At 46.5% G+C, this 25,192-nt stretch overlaps 1 protein-coding gene across 7 annotated transcripts in view; it reads right to left on the reverse strand.

Annotated features, from left to right (window-relative positions):
• IQCK (IQ motif containing K) overlaps nt 1-25,192 on the reverse strand; it is a 258,743-nt gene that overhangs the window by 219,408 nt on the left and 14,143 nt on the right. For 5 of the 7 annotated variants that reach the window (XM_063934443.1, XM_063934445.1, XM_063934444.1 and 2 more), the window contains exons 2-4: nt 13,705-13,769; nt 5,694-5,775; nt 2,156-2,253 (exon numbers count right to left, since the gene is read on the reverse strand). In XM_063934443.1, the coding sequence (XP_063790513.1) occupies nt 2,156-2,253; nt 5,694-5,775; nt 13,705-13,769 (245 nt within the window). The remainder of the gene's footprint in view (nt 1-2,155; nt 2,254-5,693; nt 5,776-13,704; nt 13,770-25,192) is intronic. The other 2 variants (XM_063934446.1, XM_063934447.1) reach the window with 2 other exon arrangements.

Consider the following 25,192-nt stretch of genomic DNA (forward strand, 5'->3'; position numbering starts at 1 on the left):
ATTTTTCTTCACACTATTTACTTGTTGATAACACAGAAAAAGAGCATTGCAGAGAGGTCAAATATGAGTCACTTAGGCTGTTCTGACCACTTCCAGCACATTGAGGTAAAACATTTCAACACCATATTTATTGGCCACCACTGAGGCTTTGACATAAAAGAAAACTTTCTTTCAAAAAAAGACTACTTTACTAGCAGAAACACTGATGAGCACATGGAAGATGTGTAAAAGAAATGAGTAAAATGCATTTTAGCCTTTGATAACATGCATTAGCCTGTCATAACATAAGAAATAAACAGTGATCTGGTGCACTGTCTGCCTGCTAGATAGATGCAAGCTGCTGTACTCCTCCTTTTTGAGTTGCTCTCTTATTTAGTGATGAGCGGATTCGGTTTTACTCGGTTCTCAAAACCGAATCTTATTGGCTATCCAAAACACGTGACATCAGTGAGTCAATAAGATTCGGTTTTGAGAACCGAGTAAAACCGAATCCGCTCATATTACATTTTTTTGAACAGATCCGTGTAACAGACCATTGTCTGACGGATCACCTCTAGCGTATGGCAGAGCAATGTTTCCTTTAATGGCTGCTGCTACTGTCATTAAATAACTGCAAAGTGCTCGTTACTGTGGCTAAATCTGATGATCATCACATGATTAGAGGTTATCAGTTCTTAGTTACATGTATATGTAAACCCATGACCAGAATGTGAGGAGCAAGAAATAGAATCAATGAAGACATATTCCTCATGGTATAATGAGTGAATGGTATCATATCATGCTGTCTGTGTATAATCACTCAATCTGTATTATTTGTGCATGTAAAGCTCTCTGTCTCTCCCAGGTACAGCTGAACTAGACGTCTTAATTGTACTGCCCTCTACTGGTCAATACATGCTTTCATAAGCAAAATACTCATCCATTTCCTGATGATCTCATGTTTCTTCTTAGTAACATACTAATTGCAAGCACTATGCTAAAAATGTATTTACTGCCAAAGGACCAATCATATAAAAAATGATTAGCATTTAAATCTCATATTATGCACAACATAACAACATGGTAAAGTGATTATATACATCGACAATTACATACATTTTTTTGCATGCAGGTTAAATACTGGCTGCTTTTGTACCCCACAAATGCTGGGTGGCTTTATTTTTACACTGCAATTTAGATTTGAGCTTGGACACGCCCCTCCCCAATCTAAATCTGGACATTTTAAATCTCTCCCAACTGCAGTGCAACATGGCTTTGTCAAGGTATAAAGCTAATTGATTTTTTTTTGCTTTACTCTCATCTCAGAATCAACCCCCATGCGTGAAACACATCTACTAACAGTTAGTGACAGTAGGGCTGAACTGGACCAAAGAGGTACCAGGTCAGTTACCTGGTGGAGGACCACTGTTTAACATGGGTGTCTGGCTCGCTCCTATAGAAACTACACCAAGATTCACTATCCTGCCAATCAAAGTGGGTGGTCACAGCCACGACACAAACCTGTCCTCTCCTCTCGTTGCCTGTGGGCTTTATCGTAATGAGCACAGTACAGACAGTGAGTGGAATGGCATTGTAGCCATTCACTAACCTACAATTAATGGGCCCTACACACTTAAAGATATAAGTGAACGATATGAATGTTCTCGTTCATTAATGAACGAGTACTCGTTCATATCGTTCAGTGTGTAGGCACCAACAATGAACGATGTGTGGCCCTGTGCTCATTCATAGTTGGTGCCGGGTCGCTTATGCATGCAGGCCAATATGGACAATCTCGTCCATATTAGCATGCATTGCTATGGAGCCGGGTGACGGGGGGAGTGAAGAAACTTCACTCCCCCCCGTCACCTCCCCCCTGCCGCCGGGAAGCCCATCGGCTATATCGGACGTCGTGCTGCTCGGCGGCGGGTCGGCGAGTGTGTAGGGTCCATAACTCATCCCGTGGTAAAAGCTGAGATAGATGACTTTTATTTGCAATGGCATCGATCTCCCCTTTACTAGCCCTAATGCAGTTCCCACTGAGTATTAGACACTGGCCAGTCAGAGCATTAATGTGGAATATATACAGGCAGGATCACCATCATGTGATTAATTATTATATATGTTACATTATACTCAATTACTGTCGTCTGTCTTGTATATTACAAAAACTTACCAAAAAGCATTTTTCTTTCTCTGCCTCAACCAGCATTTCAGCCATTGCTGGTAATAACACGGGAAATATGTAGTTTTCCAAATATTTCTGAGGTGAACCTATTTAGGGAGAGTGGTCATTAATATTTACTTCAATTAAAACGTAATTTTATAAAAGTGCAAAAAAGAGCAGCAAAACAAAATACTGAATAGTAGTACGCATTAGTCACGTGCATCGGTGGCTGCGTATTGTTATAGGAAAATCTTACACTAGGATTTCTGTGGCACAGCAAGCAAGTCTACTAAGAAAATATCTCTCTGAAATATATACATTCACAGAACTAAGCAACGTTGGCTTCTTAACATGTTTAGGTGCGTATTCTATTAGCCGCAGTAAAATGCCCATTCACAGTGGCTTGAGATAACCCCCTATCACACAGTAAATTCACTTAGAGCGGCTAAGAACACTCCTAATTATTGCACAATTCAAAGTGGTTTTGCGGTCACTTAATATGATATTAGCCATGTTAAGTGAGGGGGAAAAAATGGGAAATCAGCCTGTATCCCACAAAAGTGCAAAATGACAATGGAATACAATACTGATGTATACTGGTGTCCAAAAGTAATGTAATTAGGGCTCTTCAAAAGGTGTCAAATGGCTGATTTTCTTTTTATTATTTTTTATAACATTGAAACAATATTAGTAGACAAGTGCTTTTCAGCAAGTTAACTGCTCTAGATTATTTTGGAATGCATACAAATGCCTGTAAGTTCATTTTTGTGTCATTTTAACTTTTAAAAAATGTGTTAAACACCTGTAACTCCCTAAAAACCTAAAAACACTGCCTCCATACAACGTTCCCATATACCAACCCTACATAAATTAACTCATTATTCTGCACTTTGCAGAATATCACCTCATAAATGAATTGTCATTATTAGTTAAATTAACATAATTCAAAACTAAATGTCTTGTTAATTGTCATTAGGGAGGTGTCCCAGGGGTTCTGAACAAGTCCCAACAGTTTTGCCTAGGGATTGTCCCAAACTTTTCACCTGCTCAGGAGCTGCATTAAATCCTAAGGAAAGTCATCACTGCTAAATTTACTTTGCTAAATAGGAAAAACTCACGTCTGAGCACAGTAATGTTGGGTACACACTTATAGATATATCTGCAGATGTATCTATAGACGGACTAGGCAGTGTGTTGTGCATACACACTGCCCGATCCGTTGTGTGCCCGCTCAGTTGTGCTGTCAATCAGCGTCGGCTCTTGCAGGGAATGTACGGGCGGTTGGCAATATATCTGTAGATATATTGGTCATCGCGTGTGCTGCAGGGCCGATGCAACATGTCTATGAATGACATATCGTTGGTACACACTGCCCGACGGCTAGCCATATATAGTGGCCTTTCAATATGTACCCAGCATAAGTTAAATTTAGCCACATTAACCCCTGTAAACGGGTTAACGTGGCTAATTGAATATGACAATTACCATTAATTTGTGAATTTGTCTCGCTCCAGGATTATACATTGAAAGTAAGTTTCTCCTTTAGCAATTATTTCTAAGTGATTCTTTGTTAAGGAGTTAGATGAAGTTAGTGGTAGACAGCACAGTGTAGTATTCCGGAGCCAGTCAATCAAATGTAGCATATTATTCCATATACAGATTAAGCAGACTATCTAGCAAGGGGTTCTTTTCATAAAATGATATAGAAACTGCAGCTTTTTATAAACTTTTCTGTATCACCACTATGTACTAATAGCCAAATGCAGGAGATTTAACAGGAATCCCCATTTGCCCTAAAAAATTTGCGAAAAGTGCCTACCCCCCCCAACAGGACTCTTAGAGAGGAACAGAGGAGGAAGAAAGAACAGACAGTTTAGTAAGAAAGAAGATAAACAGACACTTTTATCTGAAGGTAAGTGAGTACCACTTGAACTACACCCATTCTGCATATTGGATTCCATCTATACCTGTACTGCAGGTAATTTTTAGTGTGTTAGGGGGGCACCAGGAAAGGTGGAAAGCACCCCCCTCTATGTCTGCTGTTTGTTTGTGACCTCTACCCTTTTCTAGCACCTAATATATAATTATCCCCAGGAATGATTGAGCAGCTACCACTGTTTGTCTGCTTTTCTCTACTTCATCAGTCCATATGTCATAGACTGTTACATTAACAGGCAATCCTAATCAATGGATCATTAGGGGCCATTCAGATCTGATTGCTGCTGTGCGTTTTCGCACAGCGGGTGATCAGATCCTAACTGCGCATTCATATGCACCGCAATGCGCACACACATCGGACAGCACGGGCGTTCACACGGTGATTGACAGGAAGAGGCCTTTTGTGAGTGGCAACTGGCCGTTTACAGGGAGTGTCTGGAAAAAAAAGCATCTGCCCCACCTACAGTGGAACATGGTTTTGCTTATTAGTGCACATTTTTGGTTTGCTAACAAACCTGGGGTTGGGTTCGTAATGCCAGCAGTCAGAATACTGACAGCGGCACTGAGACAGTGTGAATCTTACCTTCCCCCAATGGCTCCCTAACTTTCCCTTCCCACAGCCTAAACCTCCCCCCCCCTTCCCCCGCAGAGTAACCCTAACCCTACGTTCCCGCATCCTAAATCTAACCATCCCCTCTCCAGCGCAGCCTAAGTCTATCCCTCCCTAGGGGTGTCAAAACTTAACCCACCCTCCCCGCAGACTAACTTTCCCTCCACAGCCTAAACCTCCCCCCCCCCCTTCCCCCGCAGAATAACCCTAACCCTCCCTTCCCACATCCTAAATCTAACCATCCCCCCTCCAGCGCAGCCTAACTCTATCCCTCCCCAGGGGCACCAAAACTTAAACAACCCTCCCCGCAGACTAACTTTCCCTCCACAGCCTAAACCTAACCCCCCTGTCCTATGGGTCGACAGTAGGACATTCAGAATCCCTGGTGTCGGTATTCCGACGCCGGGATTGTGACCTCATCTAGGATTCTGACCCCGGCATTCTCAGCTGTGTGGGGATTCTGCCATCTGTATTTTGACAGCCGAGATCCTGACCATCGAGATCTTAACCGGATCCCCAAACCTGAATAAGCCCCTAGATTTACTATTGCGATAACATACTAAGAACCCATATTATGCCTAAACAGAATGTATTTTAAATCTATTTGCCACAACTCCAAATTTAAGATATTATTTATAAATGATTTTTTATTCCTGTTTTATAATAAATATATTGATTGCAAAAAATTGTTTTGGGCTGATGTGTCACCAGAATTTTTTGTGTTTTAAATCTAAATTTTGCCAATTCAGTCTCAAATGCTATATATCAGTATACCTATATTGTAGCACAGATAGGGCTGTTTGTTTTTATTGATGTTATACTCAAATCAGCCTGTAGGATCTTTCTAAAGAGCCAGACAAGGTGTCAGAAAAGGTGAGCATCCACAGTTACTGTAGCCGGCTCCTGGGATCTGTCCAGTCCTGCATTAGATAATATTCATTGCAGAAACAATGAGCTTTTAAAATATTAGAATATTGATCTGTTGCACAAGATACTTACACGTCTTTGGATCAGGCCGTTGTGTGGAAGATGATATCTTAGCATCAGATTCATCAACGTTTAAGTGCTGTTTAACTTTCTCCTGAACAGTAAAATAAGATATAATAAAATTGGGTTTGGAAAGATTAACTATTCAATACACCATACAGAGTTTACAAGTACATTTTCTCGGTCCACTGATATTTATTAGCTGTCACATAATACTTTTCTATAGGTTGCAGAGGCAGTTTGCTGTGAGCTGGTCCATCAGAGCAAATCATGGATGAAGCTGTTTACACTGTAATCATACCTCCCAACATACACACATGCGGAACTGAGACAACGCAAGCCCCTGCACCACCCAAACCCAACCCATAATACTCCCAACTTTATGGTGACGCCCTGGCACCGTTGCAGTCTCCAATTTGGGACAATGGGGCTAATTCAGACCTGATCGCTGCTCTGCGTTTTCGCACAGCAGGCGATCGGGTCTGAACTTTCGCATGCGCAGGCACTGCAGTGCGCCGGCGCATGCCATAGATGCAATCAGCATCTCTGCCCAGCGATCACCTCTGCCTGATTGACAGGCAGAGGCATTAGTTGGCCGGCAGCGTTGGGCCGCCGTTTTAGGGGCGCGATCCGGGTGATGCAGGCGTGCCTGGACCGTGCGGGGGCAGGGCCGCGGCGGCTGCGTGATGTCACACATGCAGCCGCTGCGACATGGAGAGTGACGGGTAGCTCCCTACAAGCGTGCAGGAGCTGCGCTGGTAGGGAGCTACTCTTCAGGTACAAAAGCATTGCCGCTGTGCAATGCTTTTGTACCTGTGCAGTGGGGGGAGGGCCAGACATGCGGGGCGGACTAGCCCTGTGCTGGGCGTCCCCCCGCATGTCAGTGTGGCTGATCGTAGCCGTGCAAAATTTTGCAAGGCTATGATCAGGTCTGAATTAGGCCCTATACCTCCAAAATATGTATATAGTAACCAACAAATAGATTGGTAGAAAAGTGTAAACAAACTCTTAAGCTGGGTACACACCGGAACGATGGTGCGACCCATTTGAGAGTCTTCACAGCCTGCCACCGCATGAATAGATGCCGTGCGCACGCCCCTATCAGTGATGCCATGGCTGGGGTATGCCCCAATTAGTAACACTGAGGGGGCCGGACCGCCCCCCATAGTGACAACGGCGGGGCACACTATGTGATATTACGATACATCACATTGTCGTACACACTACACGTTCTGCTGTACGATGGCATAATATATCATTACATGCTGCATGTAACGACACAGCGTCGGCTGTGGCATTATCCCACTGGACGTGAAGAACATCCAATGCGACTAATTAATGACGATGGCACTAAATGACGGATTGGGTACACTACATGCTGATCGTGCACAATGGTAAAAAGTACTAATATAGCACAATAAATCCTATAGTGTGTGCCCACCTTAACAGAATTTGTTTATGAAAGAAAATATCACGAGCATTTGTTGTCACCACCAAGAGGGTTTGTTTACTTTATTTGAAGGGGACATTGATAATGTCTGATATGGGATGTAAACACAATGTCAACAGTCACAATATTGTCAGTCATAGGAGCTGATTCAATAGTTTTAATCGCACCTGCCACTAGATGGGGCCCGATGGCAGCAATTCAATTGTTCTGCCGTTAAGGCGTCCAGCAGCCACTGAGGTCACATATTTCTTTTAGCCTCCTGAGGTGAGAGAAAAAATGTGTGCAAACTCGGCACTAGTTCAAACATTGGAGGTCATTCCGAGTTGATCATAGCTGTTCTAAATTTAGCACTGCTACGATCATGAACTTAGACATGCGGGGGGGCGCCCAGCACAGGGCTAGTCCACCCCGCATGTCGGTGCCGCCCTCCCCCCCTCCCCGCACAAATACAAAAGCATCGCACAGCGGCGATGCTCTTGTATTTGTGGAGTAACTCCCAGCCAGCGCAGCTCCTGCGGCTGGCCGGGAGTTGTGTGTCGCTGGCCGCAGCGGCTGTGTGAAACGTCACGCAGCCGCCGCGGCATGCCCCCCAACGGTCCGGTCACGCCAGCGTTGGCCGGACCGCGCCTACTCTGTCTCAGAGGCGATCGCTAGGCAGCGACGACTGCCATGCACCGGCACACTGCGGCGCCGGCGCAGTTCCGACCCGATTGCTGCGCTGTGACAAACTGCAGCGAGCAATCGGGTCGGAATGACCCCCATAATTTGGACGCCCAAAGCACGACGTTAGACAGGTTCAGCCATTTGAGGCGGCTAAACCCTGTCTATTTGGGCGCAACATGCATGTGCGCACAAACATAAATTGAATTGTGAAATTGTTTGGGCATCTAAACAGTCATGTTTAGACAGGAAAAGTAGACGCCCTAAACATTTGAATCCCCCCCCCCCATAACGTCAACACCATAATTTCAACAGTTATGACATTGTTCAAAATGTTCACATTCTGCACAATGCGGACATTAGGGCTAGGTTGCCAGTGTGCAGGATAAGGGTTAGGCACTAAGGGGAGGGTTAGGCTGCATGAGGGAAGAGTTAAGGTTGGGCTGCAGGAGCAGAGGCTGGGTCTGGGTACTAGAGGGAGGGTTAGGAGAGTTAGTGTTAGAATGTGGGAGCAGAGGGTTAGGCATAAGGGGAGAGTTAGGGTTAGGCTGCAGGGGCAGAGGGTTAGTGTTAGGCACTAGGGGGAGGGTTAGGCTGTGGGAGTGAAGGGTTAGGCACTAAAGGTAGGGTTAGGCTGCATGAGTGGAGACTTAAGGTTAGGCTGCGAGTGCGGAGGGTTAACGTTAGGCACTACAAGGAGGGTTAGGCTGCATGAAGGGAGAGTTAGGGTTAAGGGGGGTACACACGGAGAGATCCGTGCTGAAAATCTAAGCAATCTGACTAGATTGCTTAGAACTTAAGCACGGATCTGTCGTGTGTATGCCACCCAGCGATAGGGATGCTCGGCCCCGCACATCGCTATCGCCGGAGCTAGATTGAGCATGCAGGCTCAATCTAGCAGGCCGCTCACTTCAGCGCTGTGTGAAGTGAGCGGTTGCCCCCCCCCACCCCCCCGCTCAGCACACATCTCTTTAGTGTGTACCCCCCTTTAGGCTGCGGGAGCGGAGTGTTAAGGTTTGGAATAGGGGTAGAGTATTCACCATTGGGACTGTTTCATTAGATGACTCACCCAGAACTCTGAATCAGCTGACCAGCGCACCAATAGACACTGCCGAAGCCGGTAACTGAGGCTGCTGCACCTGGTTTGTCCAAGTGCAAAGTTACTTGCCGTTTCCTTTTTTTCCCACCTCAGAATCAGGCCCCATGTACCAGATTCTGCAGTGCAGTCTGAAAGGGTCCAGTTGAAATAATCCTGGTCGAGCGACCTAGTATTTCAACTCGGGTAGTGACCAGATGTGGCATCATAGATTACATTACATAAAGCTTCTATTATTGACTTCATCTCATTTTTTTAACACAGTTTCAGCTTGAACTAATCACTTCAAAACAGAGTTGTGGTTTCCAGTCCCACGGTCAACAGTTATTATAAGTTGTTCAGAATGTAGACACTAGACAGGCACCGTGCTGACATCCTCAGAATGTCGACATGTTCACAAACTCGACACCTGAAATGTCACCATGTGAAATGTCGACATCCTGAGGATGCAGACGGTTAGGGTTAGGTGCAGCTGGGAGGGTTTAGGTTAGGCCACTGTGACCCAGGAGAAGATGCTGGAGCCACCTCTTCCGCCGGGAGAAAGTAACAGACCGCTAGGCCACCAGGTTTGCTGAAAGTTCATCATGTAGAAATGTCATCTGTATAATCACGATGAATGTCGACATGGCCAGGGGAGCCACAACATTTTTAGTTTGGGGGTGAGGGGGGCAGAGATATCATTTCACTTAGGTGCCCCAAAATCACTGAATGTCGCTCCCTCAGAGGAAGCTGGACTTAACCGCCACACCAACGACCTGATGAAAGAGATACTGTATGTACTGTATATATACCGTACAATTTCATCAGCGATAAAGAACGAAGGAGAAGCTGAGAGGGAAGATGGGAGAACCATATTAAGTGGGAGATGAGAAGTGCACAGGGCTATTCTCAGAGGAGGGGCCAGCCCACAGTAACTAGCCACACACTGTGGGGCCGGGGGCTGGAGCAGTGTGCAGGGGATGAGGGCCCAAGAGGTAGACAGAAAAGGGCTGTGGGAAAGGGCGGAGGTGGAGCAAACGTAAAGGGGATTATTTTGGTCAGGACTGTGCTCGTGGTAAGCCTAGATGGCAGCTGCACTGTGCCCCGTGACCCACTACATTGACTGGGGCATCTCAAATGTTTTTGGAGGGGCAAGCTGCCCCATTGCCCGTCCCATTCCAACACCTATGGACATGGCCATTGTCCACAAGTTAAGCATGTTGTCATGCTGCATGTCAACAGTGCGACCATGTCAACCTGATAACGGTCAACATAATTGTTGACAAATCATACAACACTCCTTGCTGGTATACAGTGCATCTGAAAAGTATTCACAGCGCTTCACTTTTTCCACATTTTGTTATGTTACAGCCTTATTTCAGAAATTAATAAATTAATTTTTCCCTCAGAATTCTACACACAATACCCCATAATGACAACGTGAAAAAAGTTTTTTGAGATTTTTACAAATTTATTAAAAAAACAAAACAAACTAAGAAATCACATGTACATAAGTATTCACAGCCTTTGCTCAATACTTTGTTGATGCACCTTTGGCAGCAATTATAGCCTCAAGCCTTTTTGAATATAATGCCACAAGCTTGGCACACCTATCTTTGGGCAGTTTCGCCCATTCCTCTTTGCAACACCTCTCAACAGAGCCGGCCATAGGCATAGGGAAACTAGGCAATTGCCTAGGGCATGTGATATGCCATGGTGCATCAGCAGCTTCTGCTGATTAAAATTATATGTGGCACGCCTATATTCTGTGTGTAGCATTTCATATGCAGATACAGCCACAGTCGCACACAGTATATAGGCATGCTGCATATCACTTTAATCAGCAGAAGCTGCTTGTGCATCTTAGCCACATAGCAATGCAAAGAAGATGCATTTTAAAAAAAAAAGGTGCCCGACGTTAGCATTGAGGCAAGATTTATGAGGACACATCTGTATCCAAGCAGGGGCAGAGGTCACAGTGTTAGTGGCAGTGTGAGTGCTGTGTGCTTGTGAGTTGGTTGGTTGTGCAGTAGTGTTCAGAATATGTGTAAGGAGCATTATATGTGTCATGTAAAAATGCATTAATAATGTGCAACATATGTGTAAGGGGCACTGTGTGTGTCATTATGTGTATAAGGGCATTAATAATGTGTGGCATATGTGTAACAGGGTACTACTGTATGTGTGTCATTATGTGTATAGGGGCACTAATAATGTGCAGCAAATGTGTAGGTGGCACTATGTGTGTCATTATGTGTATAAGGGCATTAATAATGTGCGGCATAGGTGTAAGGGACATTATGTGTAAAAGGGCATTAATAAAGGTTGTCATAATGTGTAAGGCGCATTATGTTTATAAGGACATTAATAATGTGTCTCATATGTGTAAGGGGCATTACTGTGTGGAATTATGTGTATAAATGCATTACTAATGTGTGGGATTATGTGTATAAGGTGCTCTACTATGTGGCGTTGCGTATAGAAAGGGCACTACTGTGTCGTCTAATGTGAATAAAGAGCAATAGGGTGTGGTATAATGTGAATAAGGAGCAATTCACTGTGATGTAATGTGAATAAGTGGCTCTACTGTGAGGAGTAACGTTTATAAGGTAAAGTGATACTACTGTGGGATGTAATATGAATTATGGACACTATCGCATGATCAAATGTGAATAAAGTTGCAGTACTGTGTGGCGTAATTGGAGTTTGGGTTACTATTGTGTGGCCATGCCCCTTGCCAGCAAAAACACACCCCTTTTTGGGCTGTGCGCCAAATGTGCGAACTGTTCCTATTTAAAATATAGGGTGTACAAACACCAAAATAAGGACTGCTATGGGTGAGGGGTGATGGTGCTGGGAAAGAGGTGCAAGGTCAGAGGTGGAACCAGCGGTGGTGCTAGGGGGCACCAGCCAAAATCTTGCCTAGGGCATCATATTGGTTAGGGCCGGCTCTGCCTCTCAAGCTCCATCAGGTTGGATGGGAAGCGTCGGTGCACAGCCAGCCATTTTCAGATCTCTCCAGAGATGTTCAATCTGATTCAAGTCTTGTCTCTGGCTGGGCCACTCAAGGACATTCGCAGAGTCCTTTGAAGCCTTTGATATCTTGGCTGTGTGCTTAGGGTCGTTGTCCTGCTGAAAGATGAAGTCGCCCCAGTCTGAGGTCAAGAGCGCTCTGGAGCAGGTTTTCATCCAGGATGTCTCTGTACATTGCTGCATTCAACTTTTCCTCTATCCTGACTAGTCTCCCAGTTCCTGCTGCTGAAAAACATCCCCACAGCATGATGCTGCCATCACTGTAGGGATGGTATTGGCCTGGTGATGAGCGGTGCCTGGTTTCCTCCAAACATGACAACTGCCATTCACACTAAAGAGTTAAATTTTTGTCTTATCAGACCAGAGAATTTTCTTTCTCATGGTCTGAGTCCTTCAGGAGCATTTTGGCAAACTCCAGGCGGGTTGCCATGTGCTTTTTACTAACGAGTAGCTTCCGTCTGGCCACTCTACCATACAGGCCTGTTCGGTGGATTGCTGCAGAGATAGTTGTCCTTCTGGAAGGTTCTCCTCTCTCCACAGAGGAATGCTGTAGCTCTGACAAAGTGACCATTGGGTTATTTTTCACCTCTCTGACTAGGGCCCTTCTCCTCCGATCGTTCAGTTTAGACGGCCGGCCAGCCCTAGGAAGAGTCCTGGTGGTTCCGAACTTCTTCTATTTACATATGATGGAGGCCACTGTGCTCATTGGAACCTTCAAAGCAGCAGATATTTTTCTGTACCCGTCCCCAGATTTGTACCTCGAAACAATCCTGCCTCGGAGATCTACAGACAATTCCTTTGACTTTATGCTTGGTTTGTGCTCAGACATGCACTCTCAAGTGTGGGACCTTATATAGACCGGTGTGTGCCTTTCCAAATCATGTCCAGACAACTGAATTTACCACAGGTGGACTCCAATTAAGCTGTAGGAACATCTCAAGGATGATCAGTTAAAACAGGATGCACCTGAGCTCAATTTTGAGCTTCATGGTAAAGGCTGTGAAAACTTATGTACATGTGATTTCTTAAGTTTTTTATTTTTAATAAATTTGCAAAAATCTCAAAAAAAACTTTTTTTAATGTTGGCATTATGGGGTAGTGTGTGTAGAATTCGGAGGGAAAAAATTAATTTATTCCATTTTGGAATAAGGCTGTAACATAACAAAATGTGAAAAAAAGTGAAGCGCTGTGAATACTTTCTGGATGCACTGTAAGTTATTGCTAAGACTATAAAGACCCAAACAATTATATTTCTAAACGAATGACCGCCTATACCATTCCAGCAGCCAAAATATTTGACCAACCAACTATCTTGAGTTTTGCAGCACAGTCCCGACTCATGGTCCGCAGAATGAGCACAAAAATAGTTAGTTCTGGGAGGATTGGGGTAGGGTTATATGTCTAAATCTTTCTCTATGATTAATAAATGGTTCCATTATTTCTCAAACCTTCCGGCGAGCAGTAATACACACATACTGTACAAATGTATTAATCCCTTACACAGTGTTAAAGACAATATTACAGAATAAAACGTTTATCTTCTATTTATGGCCCCTGTGTGTAGCAGAATGAGTGTGTTTGGCCTTTGTATTTTCCACATACGAAGAAAAACAAACTGAAGTGTAGAAATGAGCTTCCTTTATGAGTCAGAATTTTCCAAAACCAAAACTATGTTGTTATCTTTTATAAGTATATCAAAGGAGACGCTGTGTCCCAGGCCGTGGTACGAGGGATGTAAAGCCGGCTTCTTCTACCAGCCTCACATCCTTCATACTATTCATACTAAAGAGCTCCTTTGTACTCACTCGTATCGCTGGTTTTCCTCTTGCTTTTAAACTCACAGGTAAAGATGGTTGTTCCAGTTCATATTCTAAACACAAAGACAAGATGCCAACATAATAAATGAGAATTAACCATACGACAATACTGTCAACAATATGCTGGTTATTCCTACCTTGTCTAACTGGCTCACTATCTACAGTATGGGACAAAGTTTGATGAAAGATAACACAAATATTAAAGTCATGGCCCCCAGACATCAGCAACATATTGCAGCTATTTGCTGATCCCCCGACGGCCAGGCAATCGGGAATATTAAACATGTTTAAAAATCTGGTCCCTGATATTGACCATTTTTTCGTGCATTTTTAACAAGTTTAATATCAGGTGGATTGATCAGCAGTTCCGGCAAGGTTGGGGAATCGGTACTTAGATGTATGGGGACCTTTAAAGTGGGTACACACTGGTAGATATATCTGCTGATCAATTGATCGGCAGATATATCTATGGACGGATCGGGCAGTGTACACACGCCCGCCCAGTTCAGCTGTCAATCACCGCCGGCTGTCGCAGCATGTGTACGAGCGATCGGCCGACAGCCCGTACACACACAGCGACGCGCCAATATATCGGTAAATATATTGGCCGTCGGCTGTGCTGCGGGGCCGACGCGATACGTCTGTGAACGACGGACTTCACAGACGTATCGCCCGTACACACTGGCCGACAGACCCGCAATATATCGGCCGATCAAGAGAACGGCCGATATATCGGCCAGTGTGTACCCACCTTTAGTCTGAGGAACAAAGACAGAAAGATACACTGATACATTTCATTTTTGTAGCCAATGAGATCGGGGGCACAGACCTCTTCCACTGCTGCCTCTCAAATTGTAGTGCAGCTATGCCACACATTAGTTGACCTCCAGCAAGGGTAAGACCGTAAGAGGGTCTAGAAGGCAAGACTCTGCACCTGCAGAGACACAACCCATGTATACTGGGAACTCACGACAACAAGACGCACCATACCAAGTGCTATGCACCTAACGTGCAAATAAGCTAAGACTTCCACCAGGGAGCAGACGTTAACACGGACAAATTAGTAGAGTTGCTCAGGGTAAAGGTGACCCTAGTGAAGTGCAGACAAAGGAAATAGGTGCACTTCAGTTTTAAGAAGCAAGATTATTGTACTGAGAATTTTCAGGGACATTCCTTGCCATGCACTGCCATATCTGCTCTGCATAAGCACACGAGCTGTGCACAACCTCTGAGCTCAGTGGCGCACCCAGGGGGGGGTTCCGAGCACCCAGAAACCCCCTCCACTAAAAAAAAATTTTTATTTTTTTAAGCTGCATTAGTATTATTAATGGCTGTCTAGGGTCCTCTGCAGCCTGCTGTCTTCCTGGTGGCACTTGTAAATGCAAAAAAGTTTACTTTATTTTAATTAAAATACATATATATCCATGTGCATACACATATACACATGTATATACATACATACATACATACATATATATAAACACACACACATATGATATATATACATGTGTATATATACGTGTACTGCATGTATATATATATATATATATATATATGTATTCATGTTTAATATGCTATGTACATGTGTATATGTATGTGTGTGTATGTATATATATATATATATATATATATATATATATATACGGTACATATATATATATATATATATATATACATACACATATACACACACACACGCACACAGACACGCTAGTTTTATTGACCCAGCATATACGGAGTCACCTCAGTCCCCACCCCCGTGATTGGCTCCACCCAGTTCTGGAAACCCTCCCATGCAAATCCTGCGTTTGCCACTGGAGCTGGAGGAGATCAGTCTGGTTCTACGCCTTTAATAAGAAAAAACTCTCAAAGGCTTATTGCTACTGCCCCAATGATAGTGACCCCCACCATAGGAAAAACAGAGCACACCTCCCAGTGAAGCGGGTATTGGTAGCACTGGGTCTACTATTTATGAGGTCCTCTGGGCTGTGGGGGCAAGGGTAACTAGATTTGGAATGTTGGAGGGGAGAATTACACATTATTTGAAACTCATTTATGTATCTATGTTTTCTATACTGTTTTTGTGCAATGGGCGCGGGCAGGGGAACATTGGGGTGGCACAGTTGCTACTTCAGGGAGTCCAATCTTGTTAATTACAATGATTAGCGGTGATTACAATGCATCCTGCCACCACCTGCTCACTGCCAGCATCCCACCACACATGAGAAGACGCTAAATCACATAATCGTAGCACCGCCCCGGCTTAACAATGAAGGTAATACGGGTATTGTAAAGCGGGGCCAGGGCTACAATGACAAGACCGTATCTCCACACCCCCCGCCTGTGCGACCTGGCTGCTCCCTCCTGGAAGGGGGGGGGCGTACTCCTGGAGGGAGCTGCCAAAAGGTAGGCAACTATGTAACTGTTACAGGGAAGGTGGCCCCTCTCAGCTCTGGGCCCCATAGCAGCTGCACTCCCTGCACCTATGGTAGTTCCACCCCTGTATATAACACATGTAACTGTGACAGGGAAGGTGGGCCCCTCTCAGCTCAGCGCCCCATAGCAGATGCTCTGCTTGCACCTATGGTAGCTACACCCCTGTATATAATACATGTAACTGTGACAGGGATGGTGGGCCCCTCTCAGCTCTGGGCCCCATAGCAGCTGCACTCCCTGCACCTATGGTAGTTCCACCCCTGTATATAACACATGTAACTGTGACAGGGAAGGTGGGCCCCTCTCAGCTCAGCGCCCCATAGCAGATGCTCTGCTTGCACCTATGGTAGCTACACCCCTGTATATAATACATGTAACTGTGACAGGGATGGTGGGCCCCTCTCAGCTCTGGGCCCCATAGCAGCTGCACTCCCTGCACCTATGGTAGTTCCACCCCTGTATATAACACATGTAACTGTGACAGGGAAGGTGGGCCCCTCTCAGCTCAGCGCCCCATAGCAGATGCTCTGCTTGCACCTATGGTAGCTACACCCCTGTATATAATAAGATTTTACTTACCGATAAATCTATTTCTCGTAGTCCGTAGTGGATGCTGGGGACTCCGTCAGGACCATGGGGGATTAGCGGCTCCGCAGGAGACAGGGCACAAAACTAAAGCTTTAGGATCAGGTGGTGTGTACTGGCTCCTCCCCCTATGACCCTCCTCCAAGCCTCAGTTAGGATACTGTGCCCGGACGAGCGTACACAATAAGGAAGGATATTGAATCCCGGGTAAGACTCATACCAGCCACACCAATCACACCGTATAACTTGTGATCTAAACCCAGTTAACAGTATGACAAACGTAGGAGCCTCTGAACAGACGGCTCACAACAAATAACAACCCAATTTTTTTTTGTAACAATAACTATGTACAAGTATTGCAGACAATCCGCACTTGGGATGGGCGCCCAGCATCCACTACGGACTACGAGAAATAGATTTATCGGTAAGTAAAATCTTATTTTCTCTGACGTCCTAAGTGGATGCTGGGGACTCCGTCAGGACCATGGGGATTATACCAAAGCTCCCAAACGGGCGGGAGAGTGCGGATGACTCTGCAGCACCGAATGAGAGAACTCCAGGTCCTCTTTAGCCAGGGTATCAAATTTGTAGAATTTTACAAACGTGTTCTCCCCCGACCACGTAGCTGCTCGGCAGAGTTGTAATGCCGAGACCCCTCGGGCAGCCGCCCAGGATGAGCCCACCTTCCTTGTGGAATGGGCCTTGACAGATTTAGGCTGTGGCAGGCCTGCCACAGAATGTGCAAGTTGAATTGTGCTACAAATCCAACGAGCAATCGTCTGCTTAGAAGCAGGAGCACCCAGCTTGTTGGGTGCATACAGTATAAACAGCGAGTCAGATTTTCTGACTCCAGCCGTCCTTGAAATGTATATTTTCAATGCCCTGACAACGTCCAGCAACTTGGAATCTTCCAAATCGCTAGTAGCCGCAGGCACCACAATAGGCTGGTTCAGGTGAAACGCTGACACCACCTTAGGCAGAAACTGAGGACGCGTCCGCAGTTCTGCCCTGTCCGAATGGAAAATCAGATATGGGCTCTTATACGATAAAGCCGCCAATTCTGATACTCTCCTGGCTGAAGCCAGGGCCAGTAGCATGGTTACTTTCCATGTAAGATATTTCAAATCCACCGATTTGAGTGGCTCAAACCAATGGGATTTGAGAAAATCCAAAACTACATTCAGGTCCCACGGAGCCACTGGGGGCACAACCGGGGGCTGTATATGTAGTACTCCTTTTACAAAAGTCTGGACTTCAGGAACTGAAGCCAATTCTTTCTGGAAGAAAATCGACAGGGCCGAAATTTGAACCTTAATGGACCCCAATTTGAGGCCCATAGACAATCCTGTTTGCAGGAAATGTAGGAATCGACCCAGTTGAAATTCCTCCGTGGGGGCCTTCCTGGCCTCACACCACGCAACATATTTTCTCCAAATGCGGTGATAATGTTGTGCAGTCACCTCCTTCCTGGCTTTAACCAGTGTAGGAATGACCTCTTCTGGAATGCCTTTTTCCTTTAGAATTCGGCGTTCAACCGCCATGCCGTCAAACGCAGCCGCGGTAAGTCTTGGAATAGACACGGTCCCTGCTGAATCAGGTCCCGTCTTAGAGGTAGAGGCCACGGATTTTCCGTGAGCATCTCCTGAAGTTCCGGGTACCAAGTTCTTCTTGGCCAATCCGGAGCCACGAGTATCGTTCTTACTCCCCTTTGCCGTATAATTCTCAGTACTTTGGGTATGAGAGGCAGAGGAGGAAACACATACACTGACTGGTACACCCACGGTGTTACCAGAGCGTCCACAGCTATTGCCTGAGGGTCTCTTGACCTGGCGCAATACCTGTCCAGTTTTTTTTGTTGAGGCGAGACACCATCATATCCACCTTTGGTTTTTCCCAACGGTTCACAATCATGTGGAAGACTTCTGGATGAAGTCCCCACTCTCCCGGGTGTAGATCGTGTCCCGGAATGAACACTGCTGACAGTGCTATCACATGATCTTCCGCCCAGCGAAGGATCCTTGCAGCTTCTGCCATTGCTCTCCTGCTTCTTGTGCCGCCCTGTCTGTTTACGTGGGCGACTGCCGTGATGTTGTCCGACTGGATCAACACCGGCTGACCCTGAAGCAGGGGTTTTGCCAGGCTTAGAGCATTGTAAATTGCTCTTAGCTCCAGTATATTTATATGAAGAGACATCTCCAGGCTTGACCATACTCCCTGGAAATTTCTTCCCTGTGTGACCGCTCCCCAGCCTCTCAGACTGGCATCCGTGGTCACCAGGACCCAGTCCTGTATGCCGAATCTGCGGCCCTCTAACAGATGAGCACTCTGCAACCACCACAGAAGAGACACCCTTGTCCGTGGCGATAAGGTTATCCGCTGATGCATCTGCAGATGCAATCCGGACCATTTGTCCAGCAGATCCCACTGAAAAGTTCGTGCGTGGAATCTGCCGAATGGAATTGCTTCGTAAGAAGCCACCATCTTTCCCAGGACTCTTGTGCATTGATGCACAGACACTTTTCCTGGTTTTAGGAGGTTCCTGACAAGTTCGGATAACTCCTTGGCTTTCTCCTCCGGAAGAAACACCTTTTTCTGAACCGTGTCCAGAATCATTCCCAGGAACAGCAGACGTGTTGTCGGGGTCAACTGAGATTTTGGAAAATTCAGAATCCACCCGTGTTGTTGCAGCACTACTTGGGTTAGTGCTACTCCGTCCTCCAGCTGTTCTCTGGACCTTGCCCTTATCAGGAGATCGTCCAAGTAAGGGATAATTAATACGCCTCTTCTTCGCAGAAGAATCATCATTTCGGCCATTACCTTGGTAAAGACCCGAGGTGCCGTGGACAATCCAAACGGCAGCGTCTGAAACTGATAATGACAGTTTTGCACCACGAACCTGAGGTACCCTTGATGTGAAGGGCAAATTGGGACATGCAGGTAAGCATCCTTTATGTCCAGGGACACCATAAAGTCCCCTTCTTCCAGATTCGCTATCACTGCTCTGAGTGATTCCATCTTGAACTTGAATTTTTGTATGTACAGGTTCAAAGATTTCAGATTTAGAATAGGTCTTACCGAGCCGTCCGGCTTCGGTACCACAAATAGCGTGGAGTAATACCCCTTTCCCTGTTGTAGGAGGGGTACCTTGACTATCACCTGCTGAGAAAACAGCTTGTGAATGGCTTCCAATACCGTCGCCCTGTCTGAGGGAGACGTTGGCAAAGCAGACTTTAGGAACCGGCGAGGGGGAGACTTCTCGAATTCCAACCTGTAACCCTGAGATACTACCTGCAGGATCCAAGGGTCCACCTGTGAGCAAGCCCACTGTGCGCTGAAATTCCTGAGTCGACCCCCCACCGCTCCTGAGTCCGCTTGTACAGCCCCCACGTCATGCTGAGGGCTTTGCAGAACCCTGGGAGGGCTTCTGTTCCTGGGCAGGGGCTGCTTGCTGCCCTCTCTTACCCCTTCCTCTGCCCCGGGGCAGATATGACTGTCCTTTTGCCCTCTTGTTCTTATAGGACCGAAAGGACTGCGGCTGAAAAGACGGTGTCTTTTTCTGTTGGGAGGGGGTCTGAGGTAAAAAGGTGGATTTTCCGGCAGTTGCCGTGGCCACCAGATCCGATAGACCTACGCCAAATAATTCTTCCCCTTTATACGGCAATACTTCCATATGTCGTTTGGAATCCGCATCACCTGACCACTGTCGCGTCCATAAACTTCTTCTGGCAGATATGGACATCGCACTTACTCTCGATGCCAGAGTGCAAATATCCCTCTGAGCATCTCGCATATAAAGAAAAGCATCCTTTAATTGCTCTATAGTCAATAAAATACTGTCCCTATCCAGGGTATCAATATTTTCAGTCAGGGAATCCGACCAGACCACCCCAGCACTGCACATCCAGGCTGAGGCGATGGCTGGTCGCAGTATAACACCAGTATGTGTGTATATACTCTTTAGGGTAGTTTCCAGCCTCCTATCAGCTGGATCCTTGAGGGCGGCCGTATCAGGAGACGGTAACGCCACTTGTTTTGATAAGCGTGTGAGCGCCTTATCCACCCTAGGGGGTGTTTCCCAGCGCGCCCTAACCTCTGGCGGGAAAGGGTATAATGCCAATAACTTTTTTGAAATTAGCACTTTTCTATCTGGGTTAACCCACGCTTCATCACATACATCATTCAATTCCTCTGATTCAGGAAAAACTACAGGTAGTTTTTTCACCCCCCACATAATACCCCTTTTTGTGGTACTTGCAGTATCAGAGATATGCAAAGCCTCCTTCATTGCCGTGATCATATAACGTGTGGCTCTACTTGAAAATACGTTTGTTTCTTCACCGTCGACACTAGATTCAGTGTCCGTGTCTGGGTCTGTGTCGACCGACTGAGGTAAAGGGCGTTTTACAGCCCCTGACGGTGTCTGAGACGCCTGGGCAGGTACCAACTGGTTTTCCGGCCGTCTCATGTCGTCAACTGATTTTTGTAATGTGCTGACATTATCACGTAATTCCATAAACAAAGCCATCCATTCCGGTGTCGACTCCCTGGGGGGTGACATCACCATTACCGGCAATTGCTCTGCCTCCACACCAACATCGTCCTCATACATGTCGACACACACGTACCGACACACAGCAGACACACAGGGAATGCTCTTATCGAAGACAGGACCCCACTAGCCCTTTGGGGAGACAGAGGGAGAGTTTGCCAGCACACACCCAAGCGCTATAATATATATGGGAACAACCTTATATAAGTGTTGTATCCTTATAGCAGCTTAAATATATAAAATATCGCCATAAAAAGTGCCCCCCTCTCTGTTTTACCCTGTTTCTGTAGTGCAGTGCAGGGGAGAGTCCTGGGAGCCTTCCTCACAGCGGAGCTGAGCAGGAAAATGGCGCTGTGTGCTGAGGAGAATAAGCCCCGCCCCCTATTCCGGCGGGCTTTTCTCCCGTAGTTTGTAATATCTGGCAGGGGTTAAATACATCCATATAGCCTCAAGGGCTATATGTGATGTATTTTTTAGCCATAAAAGGTATTTACATTGCTGCCCAGGGCGCCCCCAGCAGCGCCCTGCACCCTCCGTGACCGTTGGTGAGAAGTGTGTGACAAACAATGGCGCACAGCTGCAGTGCTGTGCGCTACCTTCAAGAAGACTGAAGAGCCTTCTGCCGCCGGTTTCTGGACCATCAATCTTCAGCATCTGCAAGGGGGGTCGGCGGCGCGGCTCCGGGACGAACCCCAGGGTGAGACCTGTGTTCCGACTCCCTCTGGAGCTAATGGTGTCCAGTAGCCTAAGAAGCCAATCCATCCTGCACGCAGGTGAATTGAACTTCTCTCCCCTAAGTCCCTCGATGCAGTGAGCCTGTTGCCAGCAGGACTCACTGAAAATAATAAACCTAAAAACTTTTTCTAAGCAGCTCCTTAAGAGAGCCACCTAGATTGCACCCTGCTCGGACGGGCACAAAAACCTAACTGAGGCTTGGAGGAGGGTCATAGGGGGAGGAGCCAGTACACACCACCTGATCCTAAAGCTTTAGTTTTGTGCCCTGTCTCCTGCGGAGCCGCTAATCCCCCATGGTCCTGACGGAGTCCCCAGCATCCACTTAGGACGTCAGAGAAAATACATGTAACTGTGACAGGGATGGTGGGCCCCTCTCAGCTCTGGGCCCCATAGCAGCTGCACTCCCTGCACCTATGGTAGCTACGTCCTTGTATAGAACACATGTAACTGTGACATGGAAGCTGAGCTCCTCTCAGCTCTGGGCCCCATAGTAGATGCACTGCCTGCACCTATGGTAGCTACACCCTTGTATATAACACATGGAACTGTGACATAGAAGGTGGCCCCTCTCAGCTCAGGGCCCCATAGCAGATGCACTGCTTGCACCTATGGTAGCTACACCCCTGTATATAACACATGTAACTGTGACAGGGAAGGTGGGCCCCTCTCAGCTCTGGGCCCCATAGCAGCTGCATTCCCTGCACCTATGGTAGCTATACCTTGGGAGTAAAACGCATGGACCAGGAAAAATTGCACAAATTACACCATACTTGTTACTCCAAAAGACTCCTGTATTTCATGCTCCTGGGAGAGTAGTACAACCTCAATGATTTCCCCTGACCTCCTAGTGAATTGGGTAGGGCCACTGATGCCACGCATCCCACACTTGCCCCTAAGATACCACTGAGGAGTCTTAAAAAGCAGACACGTACAAATTATGTATTTGCCGTCCTAATGGTCATAACTGTCCAAATTACATAAAATAGGTGGTGCTAATGAACGGATACTCTGTATTCTTATTAAAATTAATATTAACTCACATATAAAACTCAGCCTGTGGAAAAATAAGAATTTACTTACCGATAATTCTATTTCTCGTAGTCCGTAGTGGATGCTGGGAACTCCGTAAGGACCATGGGGAATAGCGGCTCCGCAGGAGACTGGGCACAAAAGTAAAGCTTTAGGACTACCTGGTGTGCACTGGCTCCTCCCCCTATGATCCCCCTCCAAGCCTCAGTTAGGATACTGTGCCCGGACGAGCGTACACAATAAGGAAGGATTTATGAATCCCGGGTAAGACTCATACCAGCCACACCAATCATACCGTACAACCTGTGATCTGAACCCAGTTAACAGCATGATAACAGAGGAGCCTCTGGAAAGATGACTCACAACAACAATAACCCGATTTAGTTAACAATAACTATGTACAAGTATTGCAGACAATCCGCACTTGGGATGGGCGCCCAGCATCCACTACGGACTACGAGAAATAGAATTATCGGTAAGTAAATTCTTATTTTCTCTGACGTCCTAGTGGATGCTGGGGACTCCGTAAGGACCATGGGGATTATACCAAAGCTCCCAAACGGGCGGGAGAGTGCAGATGACTCTGCAGCACCGAATGAGAGAACTCCAGGTCCTCCTCAGCCAGGGTATCAAATTTGTAGAATTTTGCAAACGTTTTTGCCCCTGACCAAGTAGCTGCTCGGCAAAGTTGTAAAGCCGAGACCTCTCAGGCAGCCGCCCAAGATGAGCCCACCTTCCTTGTGGAGTGGGCATTTACAGATTTTGGCTGTGGCAGGCCTGCCACAGAATGTGCAAGCTGAATTGTACTACAAATCCAATGAGCAATAGTCTGCTTAGAAGCAGGAGCACCCAGCTTGTTGGGTGCATACAGGATAAACAGCGAGTCAGATTTTCTGACTCCAGCCGTCCTGGAAACATATATTTTCAGGGCCCTGACAACGTCCAGCAACTTGGAGTCCTCAATTCTGCCCTGTCCGTATGAAAAATCAGGTAAGGCTTTTATAAGATAAAACCGCCAATTCTGACACGCGCCTGGCCGAAGCCATGGCCAACAGCATGACCACTCTCCATGTGAGATATTTCAAATCCACAGATTTAAGCGGTTCAAACCAATGTGATTTTAGGAACCCCAAAACCACATTGAGATCCCAAGGTGCCACTGGAGGCACAAAAGGAGGCTGTATATGCAGCACCCCCTTGACAAACGTCTGAACTTCAGGAACTGAAGCCAGTTCTTTTTAGAAGAAAATCGACAGGGCCGAAATCTGAACCTTAATGGATCCTAATTTTAGGCCCATAGACACTCCTGTTTGCAGGAAATGCAGGTATCGACCCAGTTGAAATTCTTCTGTAGGGGCCTTCCTGGCCTCGCACCACGCAACATATTTACGCCAAATGCGGTGATAATGTTTTGCGGTTACATCCTTCCTGGCTTTGATCAGGGTAGGGATGACTTCATCCGGAATGCCTTTTTCCTTCAGGATCCGGCGTTCAACCGCCATGCCGTCAACGCAGCCGCGGTAAGTCTTGGAACAGACAGGGTCCTTGCTGGAGCAGGTCCCTTCTTAGAGGTAGAGGCCACGGGTCCTCTGTGAGCATCTCTTGAAGTTCCGGGTACCAAGTCCTTCTTGGCCAATCCGGAGCCACGAATATAGTTCTTACTCCTCTCCGTCTTATAATTCTCAGTACCTTGGGTATGAGAGGCAGAGGAGGGAACACATACACTGACTGGTACACCCATGGTGTTACCAGAGCGTCCACAGCTATTGCCTGAGGGTCCCTTGACCTGGCACAATACCTGTCCAGTTTTTTGTTGAGGCGGGACGCCATCATGTCCACCTTTGGTTTTTCCCAACGGTTCACAATCATGTGGAAGACTTCTGGGTGAAGTCCCCACTCTCCCGGGTGGAGGTCGTTCCTGCTGAGGAAGTCTGCTTCCCAGTTGTCCACTCCCGGAATGAACACTGCTGACAGTGCTATCACATGATTTTTCGCCCAGCGAAGAATCCTTGCAGCTTCTGCCATTGCCCTCCTGCTTCTTGTGCCGCCCTGTCTGTTTACATGGGCGACTGCCGTGATGTTGTCTGACTGGATCAGCACCGGCTGACCTTGAAGCAGAGGTCTTGCTAGGCTTAGAGCATT

This window comes from Pseudophryne corroboree, chromosome 7, assembly GCF_028390025.1.
Source record: "Pseudophryne corroboree isolate aPseCor3 chromosome 7, aPseCor3.hap2, whole genome shotgun sequence".
Classification (NCBI taxonomy): Eukaryota; Metazoa; Chordata; class Amphibia; order Anura; family Myobatrachidae; genus Pseudophryne; species Pseudophryne corroboree.